Here is a 25,907-nt window from a genome sequence, read left to right as displayed (position 1 = left end):
GTCGCTGGAGAAATACCACCAGCGATGTCTCCGCAATATCCTGCAAATCCCCTGGGAGGACTGACGAACAAACATTAGGGTCCTCTTCCAGGTCAACATCCCCAGCATTGAAGCACTGACCACACTCGATCAGCTCCATTGGGCAGGCCAACTTGTTCACATGCCAGACACAAGACTCCCAAAGCAAGCGCTCTACTCGGAACTCGTCCACGGCAAACAAGCCAAAGGCGGGCAGAGGAATCGTTACAACGACACCCTCAAAGCCTCCGTGATAAAGTGCAACATCCCCACTGACACCTGGGAGTCCCTGGCCATAGACCGCCCTAAGTGGAGGAAGTGCATTCAGGAGGGCGCTGAGCTCCTCGAGTCTCATCGCCGAGAGCATGCAGAAATCAGGCAGCGGAAAGAGCATGCGGCAAACCAAGCTCCCTGCCTACCCTTCCCTCAACGACTATCTGTCCCACCTGTGACAGAGACCATGGTTCTCGTATTGGACTGTACAGCCACCTAAAAACTCATGCTAAGAGCGGACGCAAGTATTCCTCGATTCCGAGGGACTGCCTATGATGAGGGTCTGGGGACGTTTAAAATTTAAAAAATACAAACAAATTGATCAGGTGAAACTAAGTACCTGTACTTGAAACATTGAGACAATCGATGAACACAAAAGGATGACATTTATCTTGAAGATCTGAGAAACATAACCTGCTACAAGTCTTTACTTATTTCTGCATTAGAAGATATTTATAAAAGAGCCAATATATTCACTTACACATAGAAGATGCAAAAAAAACTGTAAATGAAAGAAAGAATAGGATGAATATTCTCCATTATATGAAGAAGCCTTTCAGAGACATACACTTTGCATCAATATCCATTCTCATAAGCCTCTTCTGCCATCTGCCAGGGGAAACTTGCGTTTGCTGCCATTTTCAAGATACAAAGCAGAAAGTATGGACAAGTAAATGGAAGGACAAGGTTAGTACTAAGCCCTAGATTTGTGCTCACTGGTTGATCTCAGCTGGGGACAGCAGTGGAGGTGGGAACATTGGCCTCAATGTCCCTGGAACTAGGGCAGGAGGAACATCAGCCAGGGTTCCTGCTCTTGATCACTTTCTTGCTAGATAATGCATATGTGGACATCAAGCTTGGTCAGATTGGGCTTGGCTGTGATGCCCGCCCCATTCACTGTACACTCACTGTATAGGTTCACAAATAAAAACCACGTGCCCATGGAAAAAGGGAAGACAAACTAGAAAAATAGAAGAAAGCAAAGGGATTATATTTTCATCCCTTTTGTTTAGATCACAAAATGGCTTTGGATGAAGGAGGTCATTTATCTCACTTGATCTCATCATTCTGTGCCCTGTCCCTATTAGAGAATTTAATTGTTTGTTAAATAAGTAGTGTCCTGGCCTCAATAGCCATTCCCTACAACCTGCTCCAGTTAGCCAGGGGAGAATTGGAATAATTGATTCTGGAGATGGCAAAGGCACAAATGATTTTCCCAGTGGTAGGTGGGTTGAGGTAGAATTGTAGACAGGGTAATGTTGGATAGATTCAGTCTTCCCAAAGCACTTGGCTTTGACTTCACGTCTGTACTTCTGCTCAAGTCAGTATAGTCCAGTGATTCAACTACTTCTCCATAGCTCAAGAATCTCACAAGAACTAAATCTAAGCTGTGCTCTAAATTGATGAGTTCAAAATTCCCAGGACTATATTGGTTGAAACCCCCAATCATTACTACATTGTTTTTCTCACTGACTTTCTAATCATATTACTTGAAAAGGAAAAACTTGCAGGACTCTGAGACTAATTGGATAGCTCTTTCAAAGAGCCGGCACAGGCACAATGGGATGAATGGCTCCCTTCCAAGCTGCATGATGCTACAATGGGTCGCCTGTAGTTGAGTATCTTTGATCATGGTTTTATTCCTGCAGCTGTTGTGCAAGAAGTTCCAGGAACCAGAAGACTACCCATGAGCTGGTGAAGATGGGAAAACCCAAGGTGGGGGGAGGGATTCACAGTCGGGGTAGAGGAACCAGAGGTGGGAGAAACTTTGAGTCCACCAATGACTAATAGTACATTACTGAAATTATACAGATAACTAATACTAATACTGGTAACACTCCGATTCCCTTATAACCAACAGTAATACAATAAGTCACTGATAGTAATAGGAGCAACGCCCCGATATCTTACCTGTAACCAGCAGCAATTCTATAATGCTGATATTCAACCTGCAAATACAGCCAGATCCTCTTGCACTGCACAAGGTGCAGTCATGCTTCCCCAATCGATGCACCTTTTACCAGGTCTCATATCTCTTCCTATCTCCCGGACTCTGCGTGAAGGTGACGTTCTGAACTGGAGCCTCAGTCAGAGACAATCTGTACTTGTCTTCACAAATCAGAACTGGCCTGCATAGACTAACCTGAACCAAACTGAGATATCGCACAAAGGGCAGCAGGCTCGATGTTTGTGCCCTGTGAGAAGTGCCCCATTGCCCAAAACTCAGTTTAGCACCAACATTTCCAAACTGCGCCCGGAGCTCATGCTTAATAAAAGAGTTTTCATAGAATGATAGAAAGTACAGCGCAGGAGTAAGCCAACTGGTCTGCTTAATGCTTAATCCCACCCCCACCCCACCACCGCACTCCCCAGATCCTTCTTTATTCCTCCTTTTCAAAAACTTATCCCATTCCTTTTTAAATGATGTTCTAGTCACTCAATTGCCACTTGTGGTGAAGCATCCATGGTCTAATAGCCCTCAGTTCCCCTTGGATCATTCAACAAGAATCCTCAATCTCTGTCCCCCTTATTCTCCAATTGCCCACCAGTGGAAACAATCTTTCATTATTTACCTATAGTAAAGTCCCAGTTTCACTCACCCCTTTACTGGCTGCTCCCACTCACCACACTGCTGCTGCTCCAAGCTTTGCTGTAATTGCTGGGTCCCACACCTACCCCATTCCCCCCATCTTCCACCTTGGTCTTTAACTCTCCAAGGCTACTACATAATTAAGGCAGCGTAATTTATCAAATATGGTCATTCTACATCATACAAGCATTAGTTATTCTTCTGCATGTAGTACATGCAAAAGAGCTCCATCACGTGTAACTCCGTTAGCTTCGCTAGGATTCTATTATACTTTGGTTTTATAATTTTTCCTATAAAGTGATATTTATATCTACAGCAATTATTTGCTGCCCTCTGGTGGCATGTCTTCACATTGCCAGTGAAAGAAAAAGACTTAGGGGCTAGAAATTCTGCGATTTTGCAACTGGGATTTTGGTGCTATTTCACCTTTTTGGCGAAAACCCGGTCGGGTAAAAATTCGGAGACGTTTTGCGGCGACCGTTTTCAAATACCGCTGGAGAGAAGCGCCGCCGTGCAAGACTTGAAATATCGCTTTCGTCAAAAATTTGGCTCACTGCGCACCCGTATTTTGCCTGAAAAAGACCGCCAGGGAAAAAGCTGCATTGCAGCCCTTGGAGCAGCGGTAAGTATGAAAACATGCAAAAGAAATAATTTAAAGTTTTTATTTTTTAAACTCTTTGGCAGCAATTCGCTAGATAAGTGTCTTGTAAATTTTTTTCCGATTTATTTTCAAGGTATTTTTCCGCCCTCCCTAGGCCCAACTCGCAGCGGTATCGATCTCGGACTAAAGTTGGCAAAGATCGCGGTTTGTACCGCGAATCCTCGTGCGACGCCGATTTTTACCACTGTGCAAATTAAACCTTGAATTTACGGCCTCAGATAGCGTTGCGATAACGGTAATTTTGGCGAAAAAATGGCCTATTCCTGCTCATGTTTCTTATGTTCTTGTATGGAGTGTAGACTTTCTCCCCCTTGAGACTATACCTACTCAAGTCAAGAAAGCTTAAGGGAGAATTGCAAGAAAAAGGCCTAGCTCCTTTCCTCTCCCAGAGTGCTCAAGGGGACTGTTTGAGTTTACAAGTTACCTCTCCAGGTTTTATTAATGAGGCAAGTTAGCTAGCGAATCATCAGCAAGACTTGGGAGTACTCTGTACCCGCTTGGCTCGGATTGGACCGAATTACCAAGTTTCCACAGGGTTTAGTTCCATCACCAGGCCTTTCCAGCTTGCAGCTGCCTTGATCGCAGAGACCCAGCTCATCTCCTCCTCTACCCACCCCAACCCAGAGGACAATCACCAGTCCATCACTAGTGGATAGAATTTTTTTAGAATAATGCAGATTACAGGGTGATATATTCGAAGTGTTTAAAATTATAAAAGGATGGAACAGGGTAGATAGAAACAGACCGTTTCCAGTAGTTGAGGTGTCTAGAACTCGAGGCCATAGATACAAGATTAATTGTTAGAACAGAGAGCAAGAGAAACTTCCTTACATTCAAGATTAGATTAGATAAGGTGGATAAATGAAAAGTGGACATAGGCATATGGGGACAGGATGGATAAATGTGATTAGAACTACAGTATTTGATTGAGTGAAGGGTAAACACTAGCATGGTTAGGCTGAATGGCCCATTTCTGTTTTGTAACTTCTATGTATTATAGACAGGCACAGGTACACCAGAGGTACCAGAAGCTCCCAGATCTCTATCTGAGCAGCACAATGCACCATGAGGACTGGAGTACTGTTGCCAGGATGATGGCGGCATTGTATCGATACATAGTGTATCCCGTCAAATGGTGGTTCAAATAGTTGTGAGGTGCAGAGCACCAACAATATCTGCTTGGTTCACAGAGGGGCTATCAAGGCAAGCACCCAACCCTGGAGATATGAGCATGTGTTCTTGTACTTGGTCGCCAAGCAAAGTCTTCGAGCAGCTGACTTCGTAAGAGAAAGAGCAAGGGCGTGAGAGAAATGAGAAAAAGAGAGAGTGCGAGAGTAAAAGTAAGTTAGATAAATATAGAAAGAGACAGAAATATACGTACATATACAGCTGACTTTAAACATATAAGATTCTGACGGGGCTGGACAGGTTAGATGCGGGAAGAATGTTCTCGATGTTGTGGAAGTCCAGAACCAGGGGACATAGTCTTAGGATAAGGGGTAGGCCATTTAGGACTGAGATGAGGAGAAACTTCTTCACTCGGAGAGTTGTTAACCTGTGGAATTCCCTGCCGCAGAGAGTTGTTGATGCCAGTTCATTGGATATATTCAAGAGGGAGTTAGATATGGCCTTACGGTTAAGGGGATCAAGGGGTATGGAGAGAAAGGAAAGGGGTACTGAAGGAATGATCAGCCATGATCTTATTGAATGGCGGTGCAGGCTCGAAGGGCCGAATGGCCTACTCCTGCACCTATTTTCTATGTTTCTATGAGATCCCCTCTCATCCTTCTAAACTCCAGTGAATAAAGGCCCAATTGATCCAGTCTCTCCTCATATGACAGTCCAGTCATCCCTGGAATCAGTCTGGTGAACCTTAGCTGCATTCCCTCAATAGCAAGAACGTCCTTCCTCAGATTAGGAGATCAAAACTGTACACAATATTCCAGGCGGGGCCTCACCAAGGCCCTGTACAACTGCAGTAAGACCTCCCTGCTCCTATACTCAAATCCCCTAGCTATGAAGGCCAACATACCATTTTGCCTTCTTCACCGCCTGCTGTACCTGCGTGCCCACTTTCAGTGACTGATGAACCATGACACCCAGGTCTCATTGCACCTCCCCTTTTCCTAATCTGCCGCCATTCAAATAATATTCTGCCTTCGTGTTTTTGCCCCCAAAATGGATAACCTCACATTTATCCACATTATACTGCATCTGCCATGCATTTTCCCACTCACCTAACCTGTCCAAGTCACCCTGCAGCCTCTTAGCGTCCTCCTCACAGCTCACACTGCCACCCAGTTTAGTGTCATCCGCGTTTAACACATCCCCACAGCAACAAAAATGAAATAAAAACCATACACGTTAGGAATTGCATACACTGGGATGTTTTTTTGTCACTCTACAAGGTTCAGTTCGAACGAGATGGTAGCGAGACATAGTTAAAATGAACTTATCCTCTATTTGCCACCCAAGGTGCACCAGATATGATTTTCAAACGGTCAACACTCCCGCTGCAAGCGGGCAGGAGGCTCATTATTCCATGCAAATGCTGGTTCTAATAACATCTTTAGAACCTCAATTCCATTTTTGACATCATCAGCATTCTGCCCACCCATCATTCACGGGCGATACAGGTCGGAAACACCCTGGGTGAAATATCAAATACAGGATGAAACATCAAGATGGTTCAGGCCTCTCACCCACAGTATTTTGATGGATGCTGCAATCTCTCCATCCACCGCCTGCCTGATGTATACCAAAGACCAAAATGAGGCGCATATTTTGATCCCCAAATTATATTATTTGTTTTGCACATTTATTTTTGCAATTTTGCCATTCTGCTGCACTTTTACAAAAAACAAAGATGCAAGCAATTATAAACAGGATAAAAATGACTACACAGAAATTAGAATACAAAAATATTAAATTATTTGTATGCAACTTGATATTCAGATTCCTATTTATCTTCTCAAAATGACAAAAAATAAAAGCACGAGACAATCATTTTTATACACCTAAATTCTAAATATTACGGGCTAGAAATTCGCCACTGTAACAATCGATTTAGCTCCATTTTAAAGCTAAAAGGTTTTTGTTGGAGCTAAATAAATTTAGGGTCATTTTGCTAGTTTCGCCAGTGGTGTAACGCCATCCTTAAAAAAAAATAAGGATCGATTTTTTTGAGAACCGTTTTTGTGACGTCACTCAGCGTCAAAACCAACGATAATGCCGTTTGAGAGTTTCGCCAATAATGACATTTTTAAGGACAGTGCTAAATACTGATTTGAAAAAGCTTGTCTTACCTGATTGAGTCCCATTGAAATTGGCGCTAATGGCGCCATCTTGGGAAATGAAGCTTCTGCAAAAATGTACTGAACGAATTCTCACGGTTTTGAAAAATCATTGTTTAAGCGGATTGAACACCTTGTACAAGCTGCAGTGCCTGTATTGGTATTTCCTTGGGGCAGTCTTGATATGAAGGCAGAACAGATAATATATGAACATATATGTCCATGGAATGGGGCAAAGTTTAAGAGATTTGATTTGATTTGAGTTTGCAATTCCATGTTAGACAAAAATGTCTGCACTCCTACTGGAATTGAAGCTCAAATTGTACGGCCCTCACTGTTGAATGATAATCCTGTGCATTATAACTGACAGTGCAATTTGATGATAAAAGTTGGGCGGCTTGTAAAAGCCCAACTCTTATGTGCAAACCGTCCATATTGCAGTCCTGGACACACTGCACTACAACGGTAACAACAAGCCTGGTGTGGAATTGCCCCAATCCCATTCTTAAGCTGCCAGTTGACTCCAATTCCAAAGGTGAAGATTAAGAAGAATTTGACCGTGGTGACAGCGGATGTGATAAAGAGTGAGAGGAGAGGTACTTGCCCGGGGGAAGGTGGGAGCCGAGCTCATGTGTCTGGCCGAGGGAGCAATCTTGCCGGCCAGCGCACCGACCCTGTGTACCTCAATGCCGAGCCTGGTGAGCAGCCGAGACGGAGACGTGAACAGTTCAGTGGTGGCCGAAATCTCTGCCATCCACAATCAGGTCAGTGGGAATTTTAAAAATCTCTACTTTTCTGCAGTTCCCTAGCTTAAACTTGGTTGCCCTTCTTTATGCTCTAGGTCAATAAGCTCTTGGCCTCTCCGCAGCAGCGTGACTGCATTCACTGAGATTGTTCAAACATGTACTGTTCAATGGTTTCACACTTTGCTGCTCCAACTTCCTAAACCGCCTTAAGTCATAACCCTATTTTATGGGTGTCATTTTGGTTACAAACCACAGCAGTGTATAAACTCTTGCATTTAGAACACTAACAAGCACAAATATTTGATTTTTACACCCTGTTTATAGTACATTGATAGAAAAAAATAGTCTGAGTGAACTGAGCTGCATTCACCATATCATTACCCAGAGCTGTGCACATGCAGATGGAATTTAACTTTTAAAGGACCTCAAGTATATGCTTCGAGTGTTTGGGCATGCGCAGAATGGGCGATTTTCTTTTTTTGTGCATGCGCAGAACGGGCGTTACTTTAATGTGAAAAAATTTTGCTCCATCCTTAAAAACGGTGGCATTTTAACGCTATGCCAAAATTACTAAAACTTTTGGCGAAACTTAGGCCTTTTTTTGGCGCAATTTCAGCATTAAAAAAATTAGGCATTATTCGCAAATTGCGCCAAAAAACAGTGCTATTCTAAAATGTGGAATTTCTCGCCCATTATTTATTATATCTGAAGCTATAGCAAATATGTTAACTGATTTTATAATTATTTGCATCAAGCAGCACTTTCAACCTGAGGCAAGTAGTTTTTACATTTGCATCTACTTTCAGCCTGTGTGTTTGGCTCATTCTAGTGTGAAGACTGGAAAATGTAAATCCATTGCAAATATACTATGTATCAAATCTAAATAACTGAAATAATTCTATGCAAATATAACCAGTAGAGAACAAGCTCTCATCATTAAAAAGCAACTGTTATTGGAACTATTTCTCCAACAGAATAACAGATCGTATCATGGTGAAAAAGAATGATATCCGTTACTGTATGGAGAACAATGAAAGCCACACTTCAAATTTAAACAACAATTAATTTTCACATACCTTTTGAATGCTTCAGCTTGTACATATTTAGGGATTCTGGGTGTGGCAAACTGTAGACGACAACCTTTCCAGTAGAAAATGCAGCTGCTAGGATACCAAGTCTTGCCATGTGAGGACGCTATAGAAGAAAATAAATAATCGATGAAAACTAACAAAACTTTACTGCCTCACTTTACTTATTGCGTCAACTGTGGCTCAGTGGTAGCACTCTCGCCACTGAAGGTTGGGGTTAGGTGAGTGGGCAAATGCATGGCAGATGCAGTATAATGTAGATAAATGTGAGGTTATCCACTTGTGGCAAAAACAGGAAGGCAGAATATCATCTGAATGGTGACAGATTATGAAAAGGGGAGGTGCAATGAGACCTGGGTGTCATGGTACATCAGTCATTGAAAGTTGGCATGCAGGTACAGCAGGCGGTGAAGGCAGCAAATGGCAGGTTGGCCTTCATAGCTAGGGGATTTGAGTATAGAAGCAAGGAGATCTTACTGCAGTCGTACAGGGCCTTGGTGAGGCCACACCTTGAATATTGTGTACAGTTTTAGTCTCCTAATCTGAGGAAGGACGTTCTTACGATTGAGGGAGTGCAGCAAAGGTTCACCAGACTGATTCCCGGGATGGCAGGACTGACATATGAAGAAAGACTGGATCGACTAGGCTTATATTCACTGGAATTTAGAAGAATGAGAGGGGATCTCATAGAAACATATAAAATTCTGACGGGATTGGACAGGTTAGATGCAGGAAGAATGTTCCCGAGGTTGGGGAAGTCACCCATTTAGGACCGAGATGAGGAGAAACTTCTTCACTCAGAGAATTGTGAACCTGAGGAATTCTCTACCACAAAGTTGTTGAGGCCAATTTGTTAGATATATTCAAAAGGGAGTTAGATATGGCCCTTACAGCTAAAGGCATCAAGGGGTATGGAGAGAAAGCAGGAATGGGGTACTAAAGTTGCAAAAATGATCAGCCATGATCATATTGAATGGTGGTGCAGGCTCGAAGGGCCGAATGGCCTACTCCTGCACCTATTTTCTATATCAATATTTCTATGTTTCACCATTACAAGCAAGTTCACCTCCAAGTTACACATCATCCTGATTTGGAAGTATATCGACATTCCTTCATCGTTGCTGGGTCAAAATCCTGGACCTCCCTCCCTAACAGCACTGTGGGAGTACCTTCACTACAAGGACTGCAGCGGTTCAAGGCGGTGGCTCACCACCACCTTTTCGAGGGCAATTAGGGAAGGGCAATAAATGCTGGCCTTGCCAGCAACACCCATATCCCTGGAACATGTGTTCTCCCGATGACCTGAACCAACATCACTAGAACAGTAGTCTTCAAATGTACTTTTAAAAAAGTGCCTTACAAACAATTTAAACAAATGTTAACTGAGCAGGTTAATTACCTTTCTAGTGGTTTCTGGCAGTTCCCAAGCACCACTGGGACACCACTTCATATCCCAGATGCAACCGTAGTCTGTTGCAATACCATAAGCTAAAGCAGCATTCATTTGAGGGCTATAAAATAAGTTACTATATTTTATTTTTCTTCATAATACATAACACAAGCTCAGTATCCTTTATTAACTTGAATACTAACACAAAACATAAACTAGGAAAGTACTACATTTGAAACAGAACAAAGACTCGGGAGAAATTCGCATGGTTTGCGACTCCCGGGGCGCTGCTGGCTCACGCAAAATTGCGCAGGAGTTAGCGGAAGCACAAAACCAAGTGCCCCTCTCCCACTGGTAGCACTCCGGACCGCTACGTCTCCGGTGATGATGTAATTGCCGTACGCAGTCCCCCCGTTTTTGCCCCGCAGCAAGCCCCGTGAGATTGCCGTGGGCAATGTCAGCGCCAGCTTTGCGGGTCGCGAATCGGGCCGCGCTCTGGTCACGGGGTGAAATTTAAAGGGGAGGTGCACGCCGCCATTTTGTCCTGTCGGCCGACTTCCATTATTTTTTTCACGGCGTCTGTGCCACGATGGTGCATTCCACATCTATGCCACGGCCACAGCACCCTGCATCCCTGGTGGACGAGTGGAGGGCAATGTATCGCTGCAAGATTCGCGCATTTACTGCCCCAGTCTCACCCAGAGAGGAAGTGGAGCTCTCGACATTGTGCTCCACTACGCTTGGGTCGGTTAACCAAATTTAGGTGGCGATACGCAATTTTCCCCCCACAATATTTGATCAGCCATTGGGAAGACTAAAGCCATTAGTTTCTGTCCCTACCCGTAAACTCCTCTCTGAGGTCATTGATTCAATACCCCCTACCCAACATTTTACTTTTTACTGTAGACAGTCTGTTTCATAGATAACCAGCAGCATAAATGTTTGTTTTTAATACCCTTTGTTAAGTTATCCATTTTAACAAGGGTATCAAAGCTTACATTTTCAATTTTTCCCACTCATCCTCGTTCCAGCTCAAACTTCTCATTTATTGCTACTCTGTTTCCTATTTCAAGCCAATTATCTGTTCCAACATAATACTTTATTTGCCCTCTTAGTTTGTGACTCTTTACCTTCATCACTAATGGCCAATATGGAACCATGTCAAAGGCTTTCCGAAAATCCTTACACAATTTAATGAAGTTATTATTCTGTATCATGTCACTAATACCTTTTGAAATAAATACCAACAGGTTAGTTAAACATGAACTCTCCTTCCTGAATCCAGGCTGATCAACTGTCCTTTAACAAGTTACAATTTCACATGTACCTAAATAACAATGTTTGTAATATTGTTATGCTTTTCTGTAGTTTTTGAAAGTGTTTAATCATCAAGCCTTTTAGGATTTTGAAATTATTGTAATTATTAGGGAAATAAGTTAAGAATCAGAGACACATAAATTAGTACTTTCATCAAATTAATTATTTTTATAAATCCAGTGGACAATGACATGAAATTCACTTATAAGTTTGGCAAAAATTTTGAAATCTTTTAATTTTTTTTTTACTAAGTCAATATTCATGATTGCATAAACACACATTGGTTGTTTCTGGTTCATGGGTCACAAGTATAACAATGCAAACCATTTTTTGTACTTTATAGTATCCAAAAAAAAACACAAAGTTTTGACCAGTTTTATTTCTTCTCACTCACCATTTTTCCTGTTGCAAGTCTCCCAGTTGCCATATCTGAAGCAATGTTGGCTCGGCATGCTGGGTCATCAGTGTATGCCTATCATCCATTCCTTTATTGCAATAAATGGCTGCATACTGACAGGCAGCTGAGCCCTCTGGGGTCGGGCACCATTCCAGACACCAAACAGGACCACCTACAAAGAAGTTTACGTCCCAACGTTCTTTGTGAGCAGGTAGCGACTGGAATCTGAAAAATGAAAACATTTCTACATAACCAGAAACTGCCTTCTATAAAATTAGAATCAAATTCCTGCTCCTCCCTCTCATCACAAATAAAGCATTTGTTATCTACACAGTACATTCCTCTAGGCAGGATGCATGTAATCATCATGAACTTCAATGGGCCAGAGTGACCACAACTCTACCAAGAGTAAAGGCAGCACATTGTTCATTTTACTTTAATTAAGTTTAATTCAACAACTTGCATTTATATAGCAGCTTTAACTTAGAAAAACATCCCAAGAGGCATAATCAAACATTTCCCTTCCTTATTTTGTACTTTCACTTTTAGAATTTAACATAAAAATTATGTAGCTAGGGAACCCAGCCAAGTCATCTAAACATTATTTACTTTTTGAACATCTGTATTATTAATGAAGGAGGAATGGCTGGAGGGAAGGACGATACCATGTTTGCATTCATCTCTAAATGCATGTCACATTTGGTTTTTTTTTAAAGTGAGGGTGAATTTGGTCAATGGCCCCACTGACTCACAAATGAAAATGGCCAGCATGTCTGTACAAAGTTATATAAGCCAATGTGCTTATAGTCGCCCAGGAATTTCCTCAGGGTTTCATCCGATCAGTCGCCATATCTAGTGATCAGAAGAAACTCTGGATGGATACTTAAATGGGGTTTCTACTGATTTCTACCGAAGTTACAGCAGCTGATCGAGAATTTCCTTGGGGTTTTTTCCCCAGTGAGTCCGTTTACAGATAGATTGCAGTTTTTGCCTCTGCCAATTGTTTTGTCATGGGGTGCACAGGAATAGCAGAGATATATCTGTTGTAACTGCTTCCATCCCTCTGAAAACTCTCTTCCCCGCACCCCCCCCCCCCCCACTCCCTTCCTTCCCCCTCCCACTTCCTTCCTCCCTCCCGCCGTCCGTCCCTCCCTCCCCTTCCTCATCCTCATCCCCCCCCCCCAGTAATTACAACTGCACCATCAAACTCCCAAGTGTTCATTAGCCTTAGGCCCTTCATTCAGCACGATAACTCTGCAGCCTTCAATTTGACTAGCCATGCTCTTACTTGGAGCTTTGATGCCTTATCCCCAAAACCTTTATTCTCCCTCATCCTGGTCATTGTTCTGGTATACCCCCCACCTTTGCTCTCTCAAATCTAAGGGACACAGCTCGAGTACATTTGGCACATAACTGGTTTAGCAATCCATCACTAAACCTGGCTGGATCATATCAAGTGCTATCGGGCCTCACTTTCCTCTGCCGAAACCATCATTACTCCAGGATCATCCTGCACATAGATAACCCAGAGATTGTTTTCTCCACTGCCAAGTGCCAATCATCCCCTTAAGCCCCTCCCCCTGCCCTCTCTACCTTCACCTCCAAAAACAAGTGCAAGGAACTAATGGGTGTGTCAGTAAGCTTGAAACTGCCTACCTGCCACGGCTGTTTCAGCTGCACCTCCCTCTTCTCCTTGCCCAAGCCAAATCTGCCTTAGCTCTGAACCAATGCCTCTCTCTCTCTCTCTCTCTCAACTCTCCTTGTGCCCTCTGCAAACTCACCTCCCTTCATGCCTTTTGCAAACTTACCTCCTGCTCCCTTGCCCCTATTCCTAATAAATTGCTAAATTTCCAACTTCCCTTCCTGGTCACCATACTAACCAACACTAAGTAGTTGCCTCTCTTCATTCACTTCAAAATGGCTATCATCACCCCCCTCCTAAAAAAAAACACCATCTGTCCTTGCAAACTACTGCCTCAACCCCAAATATCTAATCTTGGCCCGCTCCTAGTCTTCATCTCCATGCTAGCGCTTGGCTACAACATCTGTAAGCACCAGTCAGCTTCCACATATACAATGATGATACCCAAGCTCTACCTCCCCACCACCTCGGTGTTGTCAGAATGCTTGTCCGCCATCCAGTCTTGGATGAGTCACAATTACCTCCAACTACTCAATAGGATGACCACAACCTCTGCCACAAACTCAACAGCCGAGCCACCAATACCGTCTCCCTCCCCGGCCACTATCTCAGGCTGAATCAGATTGTTTCAAACCTTGCCATCCTAACTAACCCCAAGCGGAGCTTCTGACCCCATATCCTCACCATCACAAAGACAGGCAACTTCCACCTCAGTATCACCACCACCCACTTCTGCAACCAGGACTTGGCATTTTCCTGGAGACTCCACCAGCCCTTTGCTGGAGTTATGGTGGGAGATTAAAAGGAACTCCCAGGTATTTGAGAGCCAATGCTTAAAGATCTGCAAAAGCCCTCAAAAAACCACCGCAGTATACAAACTCATCACAATATATAAACCCATCACAATATACAAACTAATGAACAATGACTAAGAAGTACCTTTAAAAAAAGTTCAAAACGAAAAAAAGCCTTACACATATATGGTTCGTGATCACTTTAATAAAGTAGTCATACTAGGCATCAATTACACGGTTAGGGGACTAGTGAATCAACAATGATCATTGGCTTCATGAAAATTTCTCTTACCTTCTCAATCCCTGAATTATGGGGTCCTCTCGAAGTCCCTCCCTTTTAATTTTAAACATTGGTGAGTTTACTTCATTGGGTAAATATTTAAGTGATTCACTAAAAGAAAAGAAATCAAGTTACGTTATAGGTTGGGACGAAACACAATCACTAAATGCAGCCTAAATGCACCATCTTCCAATATCGTATATGCACTTTGGTGGTAGCTAAATAAGTGACCCTCATTTTGATATCACATTCAGAAAATATGGTGGGACAGAATGGTTATTAAAAATGCAGCCACTCCACTGAGATCACATCAAGACAAAAACATAAGCACAGAGGGCTTTCAAACTATGTTGCTTTTTTCATCAAGGAACAAAGCAGCACAGATAACAAGCCATAGATATAAATTCTTGTACAGTACAATATGTGAAAGAAGAACCTGATTTTTCCCAACTCCCACTGCCCAAATACATAGGATTTATAGCACAGAAAACAGGCAATTCCGCACAACAGACCTATGCGGTGATTATACTCCACATGATCCTCATTCCAACCTTACTTCATATAACCCATCAACATAGCCTTCAATTCCTTTCTCCCTCATGTGCTTATCTAGCTTCACCTTAAATGCATCTATGCTATTCGCTTCAACTACTCCATGTGGTAGCATTCCACATTCTCGCCATTCTCTGAGGAAAGCAGATTCTCCTCAATTCCTTATTAGATTTATTAGTGACTATCTTCTATTTATGAGTCCTAGTTTTAGACTATTTCACAAGTGGAAACATCCCTACCATCCATTCATAATTTTAACAATCTCTATCAGCTCAACTCTCCGCCTTCTCCTTTCTAGACAAAAGCATCCCAGCCTGTTCAATCGTTCTTGATCGTTGTACCCTCTAGAAGATTGTGGGTTCAAGTCCCACTCCAGGGACTTAAGCACATAAATCTAGGCTGATACTCCAGTGCAGTGCTGAGGGAGTGCTGCACTGTCAGAGGTGCCGTCTTTCGGATAAATCATTAATCTGAGACCTCGTCTGTTCTCTCAGGTGGATGTAAAAGATCCCATGATACTATTTCATAGAAGAGCAGGGGAGTTAACTCTGGTGTCTTGGCCAATATTTATCCCTCAATCAACATAACAAAAACAGATTATCTGGTCATTATCACATTGCTGTTTGTGGGAGCTTGCTGTGCATAAATTGGCTGCTGCGTTTCCCATATTACAACAGTGACTGCACTTCAAAAAGTACTTGATTGGCTGTAATGTGCTTTGAGACATCCAGTGGTTGTGAAAGGCGCTATATAAATGCAAGTATTTCTTTTTCTTAGTTCTGGTGGTCATGAAAGGCACCATATAAATAAATGCAAGTATTTCTTTCTCTTAGTTCTGGTATCAACCGTGTAAATTTTTTTCTGCACTGCCTTCAATGCTTCTATATCCTTTTTGTAATATTGAGGCTAGAACTGTGCACAGAAACATCAAAAGGGAGGCAAGTAAGGCAACCTGGTAAGTGAGAAGCAAGTGAATTGGGTTGACTAACCTTCTTCTTTGCCCTCTTGTGGATAGCTGAAGTAATTTCTATTTGGCAATTTACAAAATACAAGACAGTGACACTTTTTTTAAAAATGAGTCCTCCCTAATTGGCACAACCGAGATTGGATATGGGACATGTGAACTGTCAATAAGAGGCCATTTTCTATTAAAAAGGATACAAAACTTGAATTTACTAATGAAGACACGGGAACTGTGTGAAACAGTGAATTAACACATGGAGAATGAAAATGTGTGGCTCTTCTGGCAAATTTCCAGTGTAATTTCAGTGGGATTGCAGCTGACGGGCCACAAATTAGATGGGGACCTGAATATGACAAGTGCCAACCTTGCGCCAGGGATTCTATGGGACCTTATAAGCAGCAGAGTTTCAATCCGCACATTATAAGGCCAATGCGTAGGAGGGGGCAGGGCTTGGGATTCCTAAAGCCAGAACACGTCCCCATGCTCTCAATCGGAAAGCAGTGATTCGTCTGGTTAGACCAGGCACTTCTTGCTGCCGAATGGTGGCTGTAAGGCCCTTGAAGAAATTAGGTATTTATCAAACGTAAGTCGTAGGTAAACTCCACCAATCAGGAAAACCTGTCATGGTCAGCAGAAGTTCCCATGAGCATATCCTAGTACTTATGTGCTGGGATGTGCATTTATATCAAGTGGCCTTTATCTCAATTCCAAAGTTGAGTAAAGTGATGCTTCAGTTGTATAGAGCCTGGCCAGGTCTCATCTGGAGTGCACTATTTTTGGGCACCAAGCCTCAGGAATTTATACACTGGCTTTGGAAGAGGTACAGCACAGATTCACCAGAATATCAGGCTTAGGGAGTTAAGTTATGAGGACAGGTTGCATCAACCTGGTTGCTATTCCCTTGAGTTTGGAAGGTTTAAAGAGTGATCTAATTGAGGTGTTTAAAATGATAAAGGGGGATAGGGAGCTTAACGTGGGGCCAGAGACCCAAAGCAGAAACCAAGGCACAAAGAGAAACGCGGAGGGAAAGCCCAAACGTAAAACTTCTTTCTTTACCTTTACTGTCATGGCTCATGTTGGCTGCTTCACAATGACACTCTGTGGTCGAAGCATGTAACTGCATCCAGACTCATAAACCACTGGTATACAATAGCAGCTGTGGTGTTACCAGTTAAGGTGTTACTAAATTACGATGTTAATGTTAACTGAATGTTTACAACAAAAACCCTATCACAGCCCCACTTACAGGATTAGCAGTTATTGTAAGTAAATCTAATGTAAAGGCACCATAAAAACTGTTGACAATGGGGTTCTCAATGTATTTGGCGATTGAGGGTTCAGGGCCCAGGGGAAGCACGGGCCAGCCCACACTGCGATATGTGTGCGCGCACTAGGCCCGTGCAGCAGAGCAGGTCTCCAGTCGTCCTGGTTAACCCTCGCCACTGGATAAAGGCCTAGCTCTGTCAAGCCCGTGCGGTGGCTGGTGTGCAACGGTCACCACACGTTAAAAAAAAGAAATCTACGCACAGGCATCTTCCACCCCCTCAATTGGAGTTCAGGACTGGAACATCAGGTCCTTCATTGAAGCACCTGTGAAATCATGTGGAAACAAGTCATCCTCATTCGAGGGTCTGCCTATGATGAATGCATTTTGAAATTGAATATTGTGACCCACCTACAATTTTTAGATCAATAGATATACATGTCTTTTTGTTAGTTAATGTATCAGTACCAGTTCTCAGTCCAAGTCCCAACTTTACAAAGCAGTGGTTTGCTAGCTATAATATATCACATGGAATTTCCTTTCAACAAGAATAAAAAGTAAAATTACTATTACCTTTGAGAAAGAAAACTCCAGTCCTGCATTGAAGGCATCCAATTTGGAAACACCCATGGGGAGTGATGCTCCTCTCGACTGAAGAAAAAAAACATAAAACAATTATTGACCCGGAATTTGCGGTTGGGAGGACGGTGACCTGGCAGTGTTCGCCGTCATTCCGCCTTTGAAGCTGCCCACAACTTTGGGATATGACGATTGCGCAGATGCTTGCGGAAATCCTGAAGTTGCGGTCAGTCATTGACAGCTCCTCCACAGGCTGAGCTGTGCCGTCTCTCCCCCCGCGCCCCCCCCCCCCCAAACACACACAGCCGGCAATCAGTGTAATCAACTAAATCATTGAAACTGATGAAAACTTCAGCTCTTCCACAGTAAGTACGCTATCAAAGTCCCCACTAAGAGTTAGACCCAAAGGGATTAGGTGTAACTGGGGTTTTAACAGCATATTGACTGCTAAACAAAGGTTAAGGGCCTGAAAAACTAATTTTAATGTTGTGTAGTGTGAAATTTGTCCATTTGAATAAACATTACAATTTTTAAGAAACTTTTCAAAATTTTTTTTTTAAACTTTGTCCATCTTTATTTCAGGTTTGCCTTTACCCCATGTGAGAGCCCCAATCTTTCTTTTGCTACCCATAACTATTTTAGAAAGTGTGAATTTTAAGGGCTTACTCACTTCCTTGTTCACTGTGAGAATTCTGCGATTTGATTGGCTGTTTAGACAGCCTGTTGATGTCACGGCACTTCACACAAGGGGATCCCCACTACAGTTCATTGATTTGAATTGAAGGCCATAAATTCCCAGTCAATGTATTTAGTTCAGTTATGTGCTTTCTTATACAGGTACAGCGTCCGAAATCCAGGAACCTTGGGACCGAGGCCCTTCCGGATTTCGGGTATTTTGGAACGTCTTTCCAACGTCCTGAAGCCGGAAACGCCTGGACCGAGGTAAAGGGGGAGGGGGGGCAAAGAGGGGCGGTGGAGCGGGGTGAGTGAGGGGGGTGTCAGGGGCAGTCGGCTGGGAAAAACCTGCGTTGAAGACCTGCAAAAAAAAGTTAATGTTTTTCATTTTTTTTTTAATTCTTTTTCAGCGATTTAGTAGGTAAGGGTTGTATGAATGTTGTGTGAAAAAATTTTTTTTGAATTTTTTTTGGGGTGTTTTTCCCCCTTCTTAGGCCCAACTCACAGCAGTAATCGGTTTAAAAAAAATATTCGGATTTCAGAACATTTTACGGATTCCAGACGACCCCACCAAGGATCGGTCCGGTGTTCGGATTCCGGAACATTTTGAATTTCAGAGCTCCGGATTTCGGATGCTCAACCTGTATTGGCAATATGTGCATTGTCAATATAAGAAAGGAAATAAAGGAGCTATGGGATTTTTTTTATTTCCAACCTTTGGACCATCTGCTCAGCTACCTCACCCAACTCCTCTCTTGACCCAATCCTTCCCTGACTCTCCATCACTCCACAGCTTCTCCTCTTTTTACTCTCACCAGACCCATTTCCTGACCACAAATACCTTTCCTTTCCCCAATTTTTAATGGCTCCCTTTGTACACACACCATATCCCTCTCCTTCAAAACTGCCATCACCTGCCTCTAGACCTCTCCAAATATTGAGCCCATATTTATTCTATGGTCCACAAATGAGTCATCGCCACCCACCTACATGCTTACATCTGCCACAATTTCCATTTGAATCCTCAAGTCTAATTTCCACCCTGCAGTACCTAGACCGCCCTGGTCTAAGTAACGAATTACATTCTTTCTGACTGTTACCATAAAAACAATATCCTTCCTTATTCTCCTTAACTTCTTCATGTTGTTACACATGATCAACCACTTCATTCTTCTCCACCGCTTCTTTTCCAATTCCACAAACTACGAATGCTTGGTTTCACTCCCATCTGTCCTAACACCTCCAGCAATGGTTTAACCTGTCCCTGGATGATCACCTCAGGTGTATCTCAAAGTTCTATCTTTGGCCTCCTCCTTTTCCTTGGTTACATGTTGCCCTTTCAAAGACATTATCCGTCAGCATAGTGTCAGTATGCGTACAACTTGCAGCTCCATCTCTCCGGCACTTGCCTCATTTACACAACCATCATTGTTACCAGATTACTTGTTTAATGTTGAGGCCGAGTGAGAATATTCACCCATTGATCATTAGGTAAACTCTACCCTTACCTCCAAATCTTCTCCCTCCCCAGCTATTTCCTCAGACTAAACCAGTGTACAACCAGGTTCAAATGCTGTTTAATTCTAACTGTCAAACCTCATATCCTTTCATCGCCAAGACCACTTACTTCACTTTCTGTCTGTACCCTTATCGCTTCACACCACCACTAAAACCCCGTCCTTGTTGATCTACACTGGATCCCTAATCCAAATACATTAAGTTTAAAATCCTCAGCCTCATCCTCATCCTCAAATCCCTCTACGACCTCTTTCAACCCTACCTCCGCAATCTCAAACAGTATTACGCTTTTGTTACCTCTGGAATTGACTTCTCCAATAATTTCCTCACCAGCCTTCTGAGCTCCACCTTACATCAACTCTAATTTGTATAAAACTCTTGTCCACAATCCTACCCCACATGTCCATTACCTCTGTTCTCACCAACATCCGCAGGCCCCATTTCCCCCACAGCATTCTGAACTTAAAATGTTCATGCTAATGTTTAAAATGTGTCCACAACGTCACTCCATCCTAACTCTGTACTTCCTTTCTCTGCATTCCTGTCCCTCCAGGCATTAGGCCCCTTGAATAAGTAAAGTAGGGCCCCAACATCTTTTAAAGGACCCATTTGAGAAATTAGTCACCAAGAGAGGGCAGGTCAGCCACGCTTTGGATTCATCAGAGGCCTCCAACCAACATTTTTTTTTTTAAAAAGAAACACCTTCCTGTAGATTCAAGAGGAGCAGGAGAAGGCATACACATTTTTACATGTAGGTTACAAATGGAGGATAGCACTAATCGGGAAAACTGTACAAGACAAAGATGAGCAAGGAAGGCATCTATGGACATTCAGATTGTATAAATGTTCTAAGCTGTTCACTTACTTTCTCTGCATTTAAGGAATACAACAAAAACGCACTTATATAGTGGCCTAGAAATTCAATTAGGTCGGAGACGTGCCGGTGCCATTGCAGGCCGAAGTTAACGGCCGCCCACAAAAAAAGTGCAGGCAGCATCAGAATTTTGGTGCTGCCTACTGATTTAAATGTTTTGGGCAGTAGTTTCAGCAGGAGGCTCAATGGCAGTAGCGTTCCCAGAGTGAGGCAATCTTCTCTTAAAGCTAGCCTGATATTTCAGAAAACAGTGTCAAGCCCTTAAAGGGGAACTGCCTTCTAAAATGCTTTTAAAAATAGGCAATCTTTAGCCCTTAGAGCTCAACTGCCTTCTGAAAACAAAATAAACATAAAAAATAATTCCGAAATGGGATTCTTAAATTTTTAAAGTAAACTGCCTTCCACACGTTAAAAAAAATTAAATGCTTCAGCACCAACACAAATGGCTCAACAAGCCAGGGAAGTGGCACCCAGGGTCTCACCAATCCAACTTTGTGCAGGATGTCAACACTGCAAGAGGAGTTCTCTACCCACAGGGGCCAGGAGGCCCTCCAGAAAAAATGATGTGGGATCAGATCACCAAGGCGGTCACTGCCAGCAGTGTCACCCCCACTACTTGGCTTCAGCGCCCAAAGATTCAGGACCTCAGACCAGTGGTCAAGGTCAGTGAATGCATCTTCAAAAGCAGTCTCCTACCAACTGCAGCACTAGCCTCACGCACTGCTCACTGCACGACCCCCCCCCCCCCCCCCCTCCAAATCACTCACCTACTAACAATCTGTACCAAACATGTCATACCACCCCGAGCCCTTGGCCAGCGGAGGAGCTGAAAGGATACAAAATGCTGGTATCCTCATATGTTATCCTCCTTCTTACATCCCACTTACCCCTCATCGCACAATATCTTCTGATTTATAATGTACGCATGGTGTAAGTATGCAGCTCTTGCTTTCACGTCCACCCCTCACCACAACGCTACCCTTGTGCCTTCCTCATTTCACACACAAGAAATCCAGCCTGCCCAGCCAGTGGTTGACCAAGCAGAGGGAGAGGAGAGTGAAGAAGAAGAAACACCAACACTCAATTTGACACTCCCAGCCACCAGCTCCTTGAGGTCATCTGCAGTGTCCTCCACTGACAGTTAGCAGCTGCAGCCACTGGGGTAGCACTGCGTCACATCAGTAGGATAGGCAAAAGGCACACACAGGACAGTCACTCAGGGAATGCACAAGGGTGATTAGTTGATTTCTTGATGTCATATTGGATAGATAGATGTATAAAGTTGGATTGGAAAGTTTGCTTTGTGGTGACTTATATTTCAGCATTGTGGCCAAGAAGACACTGTGATGGTCAGGAACAGAGGGAAGGCAAGGTGTGGGACAAATGTTGAAAGAGGAATTGGGGTTGTGGTCACTGGTACCACAGGTGGAGGATTTGATCCCTGATATCCTAGCCAGCAATTGGGCTGTCTGGTATGCTTCCTCATCTTCCCTCAGAATGGATGCTGGAAATCTGAAATAAAAGCAGAAAATGCTGGAAATACTCAGGTCAGGCAGCATCTTGACCTTAGACATTAACTTGGTTTCTCTCTCCGTGGCTGCTGCCTGGTCTGTTGACTATTTCGAGCATTTTCTGTCTTCTCAGAGGCCCTCCTTTACCATCCAAAGCATTGTAAGCAACCAGCAGCACTCCCTGCACACTTTAAAAATGTTTAACATCTATTGCACAAAGCCACTACTTAAAATATCAAAAAACCAGTCCAAAATCTTAAATCCAAACTTACCTGAAATTTGTGCGTGTCCCTTGAAGAAGCGCTGACAGGGCTGCTTCACGCATGCTTTCTTGTACGTACTTAGGATCCAGCGTAACGATGACAGAAAACATTCAAGTTAGCAGTCGTGGCGTTGCTCGCCAATTGACGTCACGATCTGCTAATTTACATTTCAGAGACCAGTGCTGTCAACGGCAGCACTGTGGTCCTTACCAAAATGGTGGTTGCCATGTCCCGTGCCGGAAGCAAGGCGGCCACCATTTTTTCAAGAAAACCAGCGTTAACGGCTGGCGCTAAGGTAGGTAATTTCTAGGCCAGTATCTTTAGCATAGAAAAATGTCCCAAGTCCCAAATACTTTATCCAAATATATAAACTACATTTTCAAAATATAAATATAATCACACCTTTGAGTGCAATAAAATAGTTTTGTTCCAAGTTTATTTTTCTCATTGAAAAGAAAGTTCTGAGACTTACTGCTTTCTTGTAATTGTTGTAGCTTCCCATACTGGTACCATTATAGCATTAGGTAGGCCATTTGCAAAATTTCCATACAACCGCCGTTTGGTACGGCAAGATTGTTTCTGAAAATAAAATACTTAAAATAGTTAGTTATTCAAAGACATGCCCTTCTATAAAATCCAGTGTTCAAGCCAAAAGGACCCCAAATACAACTGGTTTAATCATCAAATTTTACAATGACCTAAAACATTAACAATCTATATTAACGACTTGGAAGAAGGGACTGAGTGTAACGTAGCCAAGTTTGCTGATGATACAAAGATGGGAGGAAAAGCAATATGTGAGGAGGACACAAAAAATCTGCAAAAGGACATAGACAGGCTAAGTGAGTGGGCAAAAATTTGGCAGAAAGAGTATAATGTTGGAAAGTGCGAGGTCATGCACTTTGGCAGAAAAAAATCAAAGAGCAAGTTATTATTTAAATGGAGAAAGATTGCAAAGTGCTGCAGTACAGTGGGACCTGGGGGTACTTGTTCATGAAACACACAAGGATAGTATGCAGGTACAGCAAGTGATCAGGAAGGCCAATGGAATATTGGCCTTGCAAAGGGGATGGAGTATAAAAGCAGGGAAGTCTTACTACAGTTGTACCTGGTATTGGTGAGGCCACACCTGGAATACTGCGTGCAGTTTGGTTTCCATATTTATGAAAGGAGGCAGTTCAGAGAAGGTTCACTAGTTTGATTCCGGGGATGAGGGGGTTGACTGATGAGGAAAGGTTGAGTAGGTTGGGCCTCTACTCATTGGAATTCAGAAGAATGAGAGGTGATCTTATCGAAACATATAAGATTATGTTTTGAGGGGGCTTGACAAGGTGGATGCAGAGAGGATGTTTCCACTGATAGGGGAAGACGAGAACTAGAGGGCATGATCTTAGAATAAGGCGCTGCCCATTTAAAACTGAGATGAGGAGAAATTTCTTCTGAGGGTTGCAAATCTGTGGAATTCGATGCCCCAGAGAGCTGTGTAAGCTGGGACATTAAATAAGTTTAAGACAGAAATAGACAGTTTCTTAAAAGATAAGGGGATAAAGGGTTATGGGAGCAGGCAGGGAGGTGGAGCTGAATCCATGATCAGATCAGCCATGATCTTATTGAATGGCGGAGCAGGCTCGAGGGGCGGTATGGTCTATTCCTGTTCCTATTTCTTATGTTCTTATGTTACTTGAGCCTACGTTTGTATGGTGCGGGCATGTTGCATCATATAAAATTACACTCCACTGAGGATTTGATCTTGGCCATTTTTAAAGGGACTTGTTGAGGTGACTGAAGGGCCACAATTTGTGACATTATGAATGAGCAACACAGTATCTGATCAACACAAATTACTCGATTGCATCACATAAGCACTGTGTGCAGACAACTGAATCAGTCTACCATATATCATTAAAAACACACATATGCACATTTTAATTACCAATCCATTAGTTATTTTTCTTTAGGCCCCTTTTGGAACAAAAATAAAAGGGAGCTTTTTTCTTAATGTTGTCACGCTATACCTGACCTGGGAATGCTCGATGCCAACAATGGACGCCAAAGTCAAAGCTAAAGGCCACAGCCTCCTCCTTAAATTCTGAGGACTCCAAGGAATAATCGGAATTTGAAGCCCTTGAACACATCAACTAAAGATGCTCAGTAGGTACAGACAAGATTAAAGGCAATTGCAACAGTCAAACCTGATGACTACCTGTTAGGCAAACAAGCCTGTATAAGTGAAGGTTGCAGGAGCAATCCTTCCATTATGAAAATTTGTATGGCAGACTATTCTTCAAGATTAACAAATCAAAGAAGGCTTTTAATTCACTAGTTTCAAAACATTGATATCTGACAACTATCTGATCATCAGGAACTGGGAAAAGACTCCAACAGAACAATGTCACTCATGAGAAAAAAAAATCATGATTGGCCTTTAGTTACATTACCATGGAAATAGTGACAATCACATGACTTTTCCAAACTACTAAGAAATCCATGCTCAACAGAACACCATCCCTGTGATTCTCTCCTTTGGAGGTAAGCCATCACAATGAAAACATTGTCTGTAGCCTGATATATTTTTGTCAGTCACTATCAGAGCTGCTGATATGAAGTTAAAAGACTCAAATCTAACTCCGAAACCTGACAACAATAGTGAACTCAAAATTAGTGTACTGGTTATGGTGTTGGATTAGCAATCCAGATGGTTGTAGCTTCAAATCCCACCATGGCAAGCTGTGAAACTGAATTCAGTACATCAGGTAGCTTTTGGGTTAGCAGTGGGAAAAATGTTTGCGATGAAAGTTGCCAGACTGTTTACAAAACTCAACTGGCTCATTAATGTCCGAATGGAAGGAAACTTGCCACCCCACAATATGGGGTTGATTTTTAATGCATCCTGAAGCGACCCAATTATAAACATAACTGTTTTAGGGGTGAGCTACAAGCGTGATCTTGCCAACATTGTCCACATCATGAGAAATAAAACCTTCTGCTGCCTCATTACCGTGGCTGTGGTTTGCATATGCCTTTTGCAGGCAAAGGCACTCCATCCTTCCTTGGAAACGTTCCCCTGGGGGGGGGGGGAAAGAGAAACGCAGTGTTCCAGATTGATTGGAGCTTTGATTGGTTGTTGTACGTAGATGGAGAGGAATTTTCCAGAATATTTCCTAAGTTGGCCTCAGATTATTTTCTTGCTTTTTCTATCTCTCCCAGGAAATTCTGTG

At 42.8% G+C, this 25,907-nt stretch overlaps 1 protein-coding gene across 3 annotated transcripts in view; it reads right to left on the bottom strand.

Moving 5' to 3' along the window:
• Nucleotides 1–25,907, bottom strand: part of gtf3c2 (general transcription factor IIIC, polypeptide 2, beta) — a 163,802-nt gene that overhangs the window by 107,580 nt on the left and 30,315 nt on the right. For all 3 annotated transcript variants that reach the window (XR_011593856.1, XR_011593855.1, XM_070885142.1), the window contains exons 4-9: nt 23,162–23,268; nt 17,843–17,920; nt 14,502–14,600; nt 11,771–11,998; nt 10,069–10,180; nt 8,658–8,775 (exon numbers count right to left, since the gene is read on the bottom strand). Coding sequence is in view for 1 of the 3 variants with exons in the window: in XM_070885142.1 (XP_070741243.1) it covers nt 8,658–8,775; nt 10,069–10,180; nt 11,771–11,998; nt 14,502–14,600; nt 17,843–17,920; nt 23,162–23,268 (742 nt within the window). In the remaining 2 variants the exon portion in view is untranslated. The remainder of the gene's footprint in view (nt 1–8,657; nt 8,776–10,068; nt 10,181–11,770; nt 11,999–14,501; nt 14,601–17,842; nt 17,921–23,161; nt 23,269–25,907) is intronic.

The sequence above is a fragment of the Pristiophorus japonicus genome, chromosome 7 (genome assembly GCF_044704955.1).
Source record: "Pristiophorus japonicus isolate sPriJap1 chromosome 7, sPriJap1.hap1, whole genome shotgun sequence".
NCBI lineage: Eukaryota > Metazoa > Chordata > Chondrichthyes > Pristiophoridae > Pristiophorus > Pristiophorus japonicus.
The sequence above is the reverse complement of the archived record's forward strand: the minus strand, read 5'-3'. Positions and strand labels throughout refer to the sequence as shown.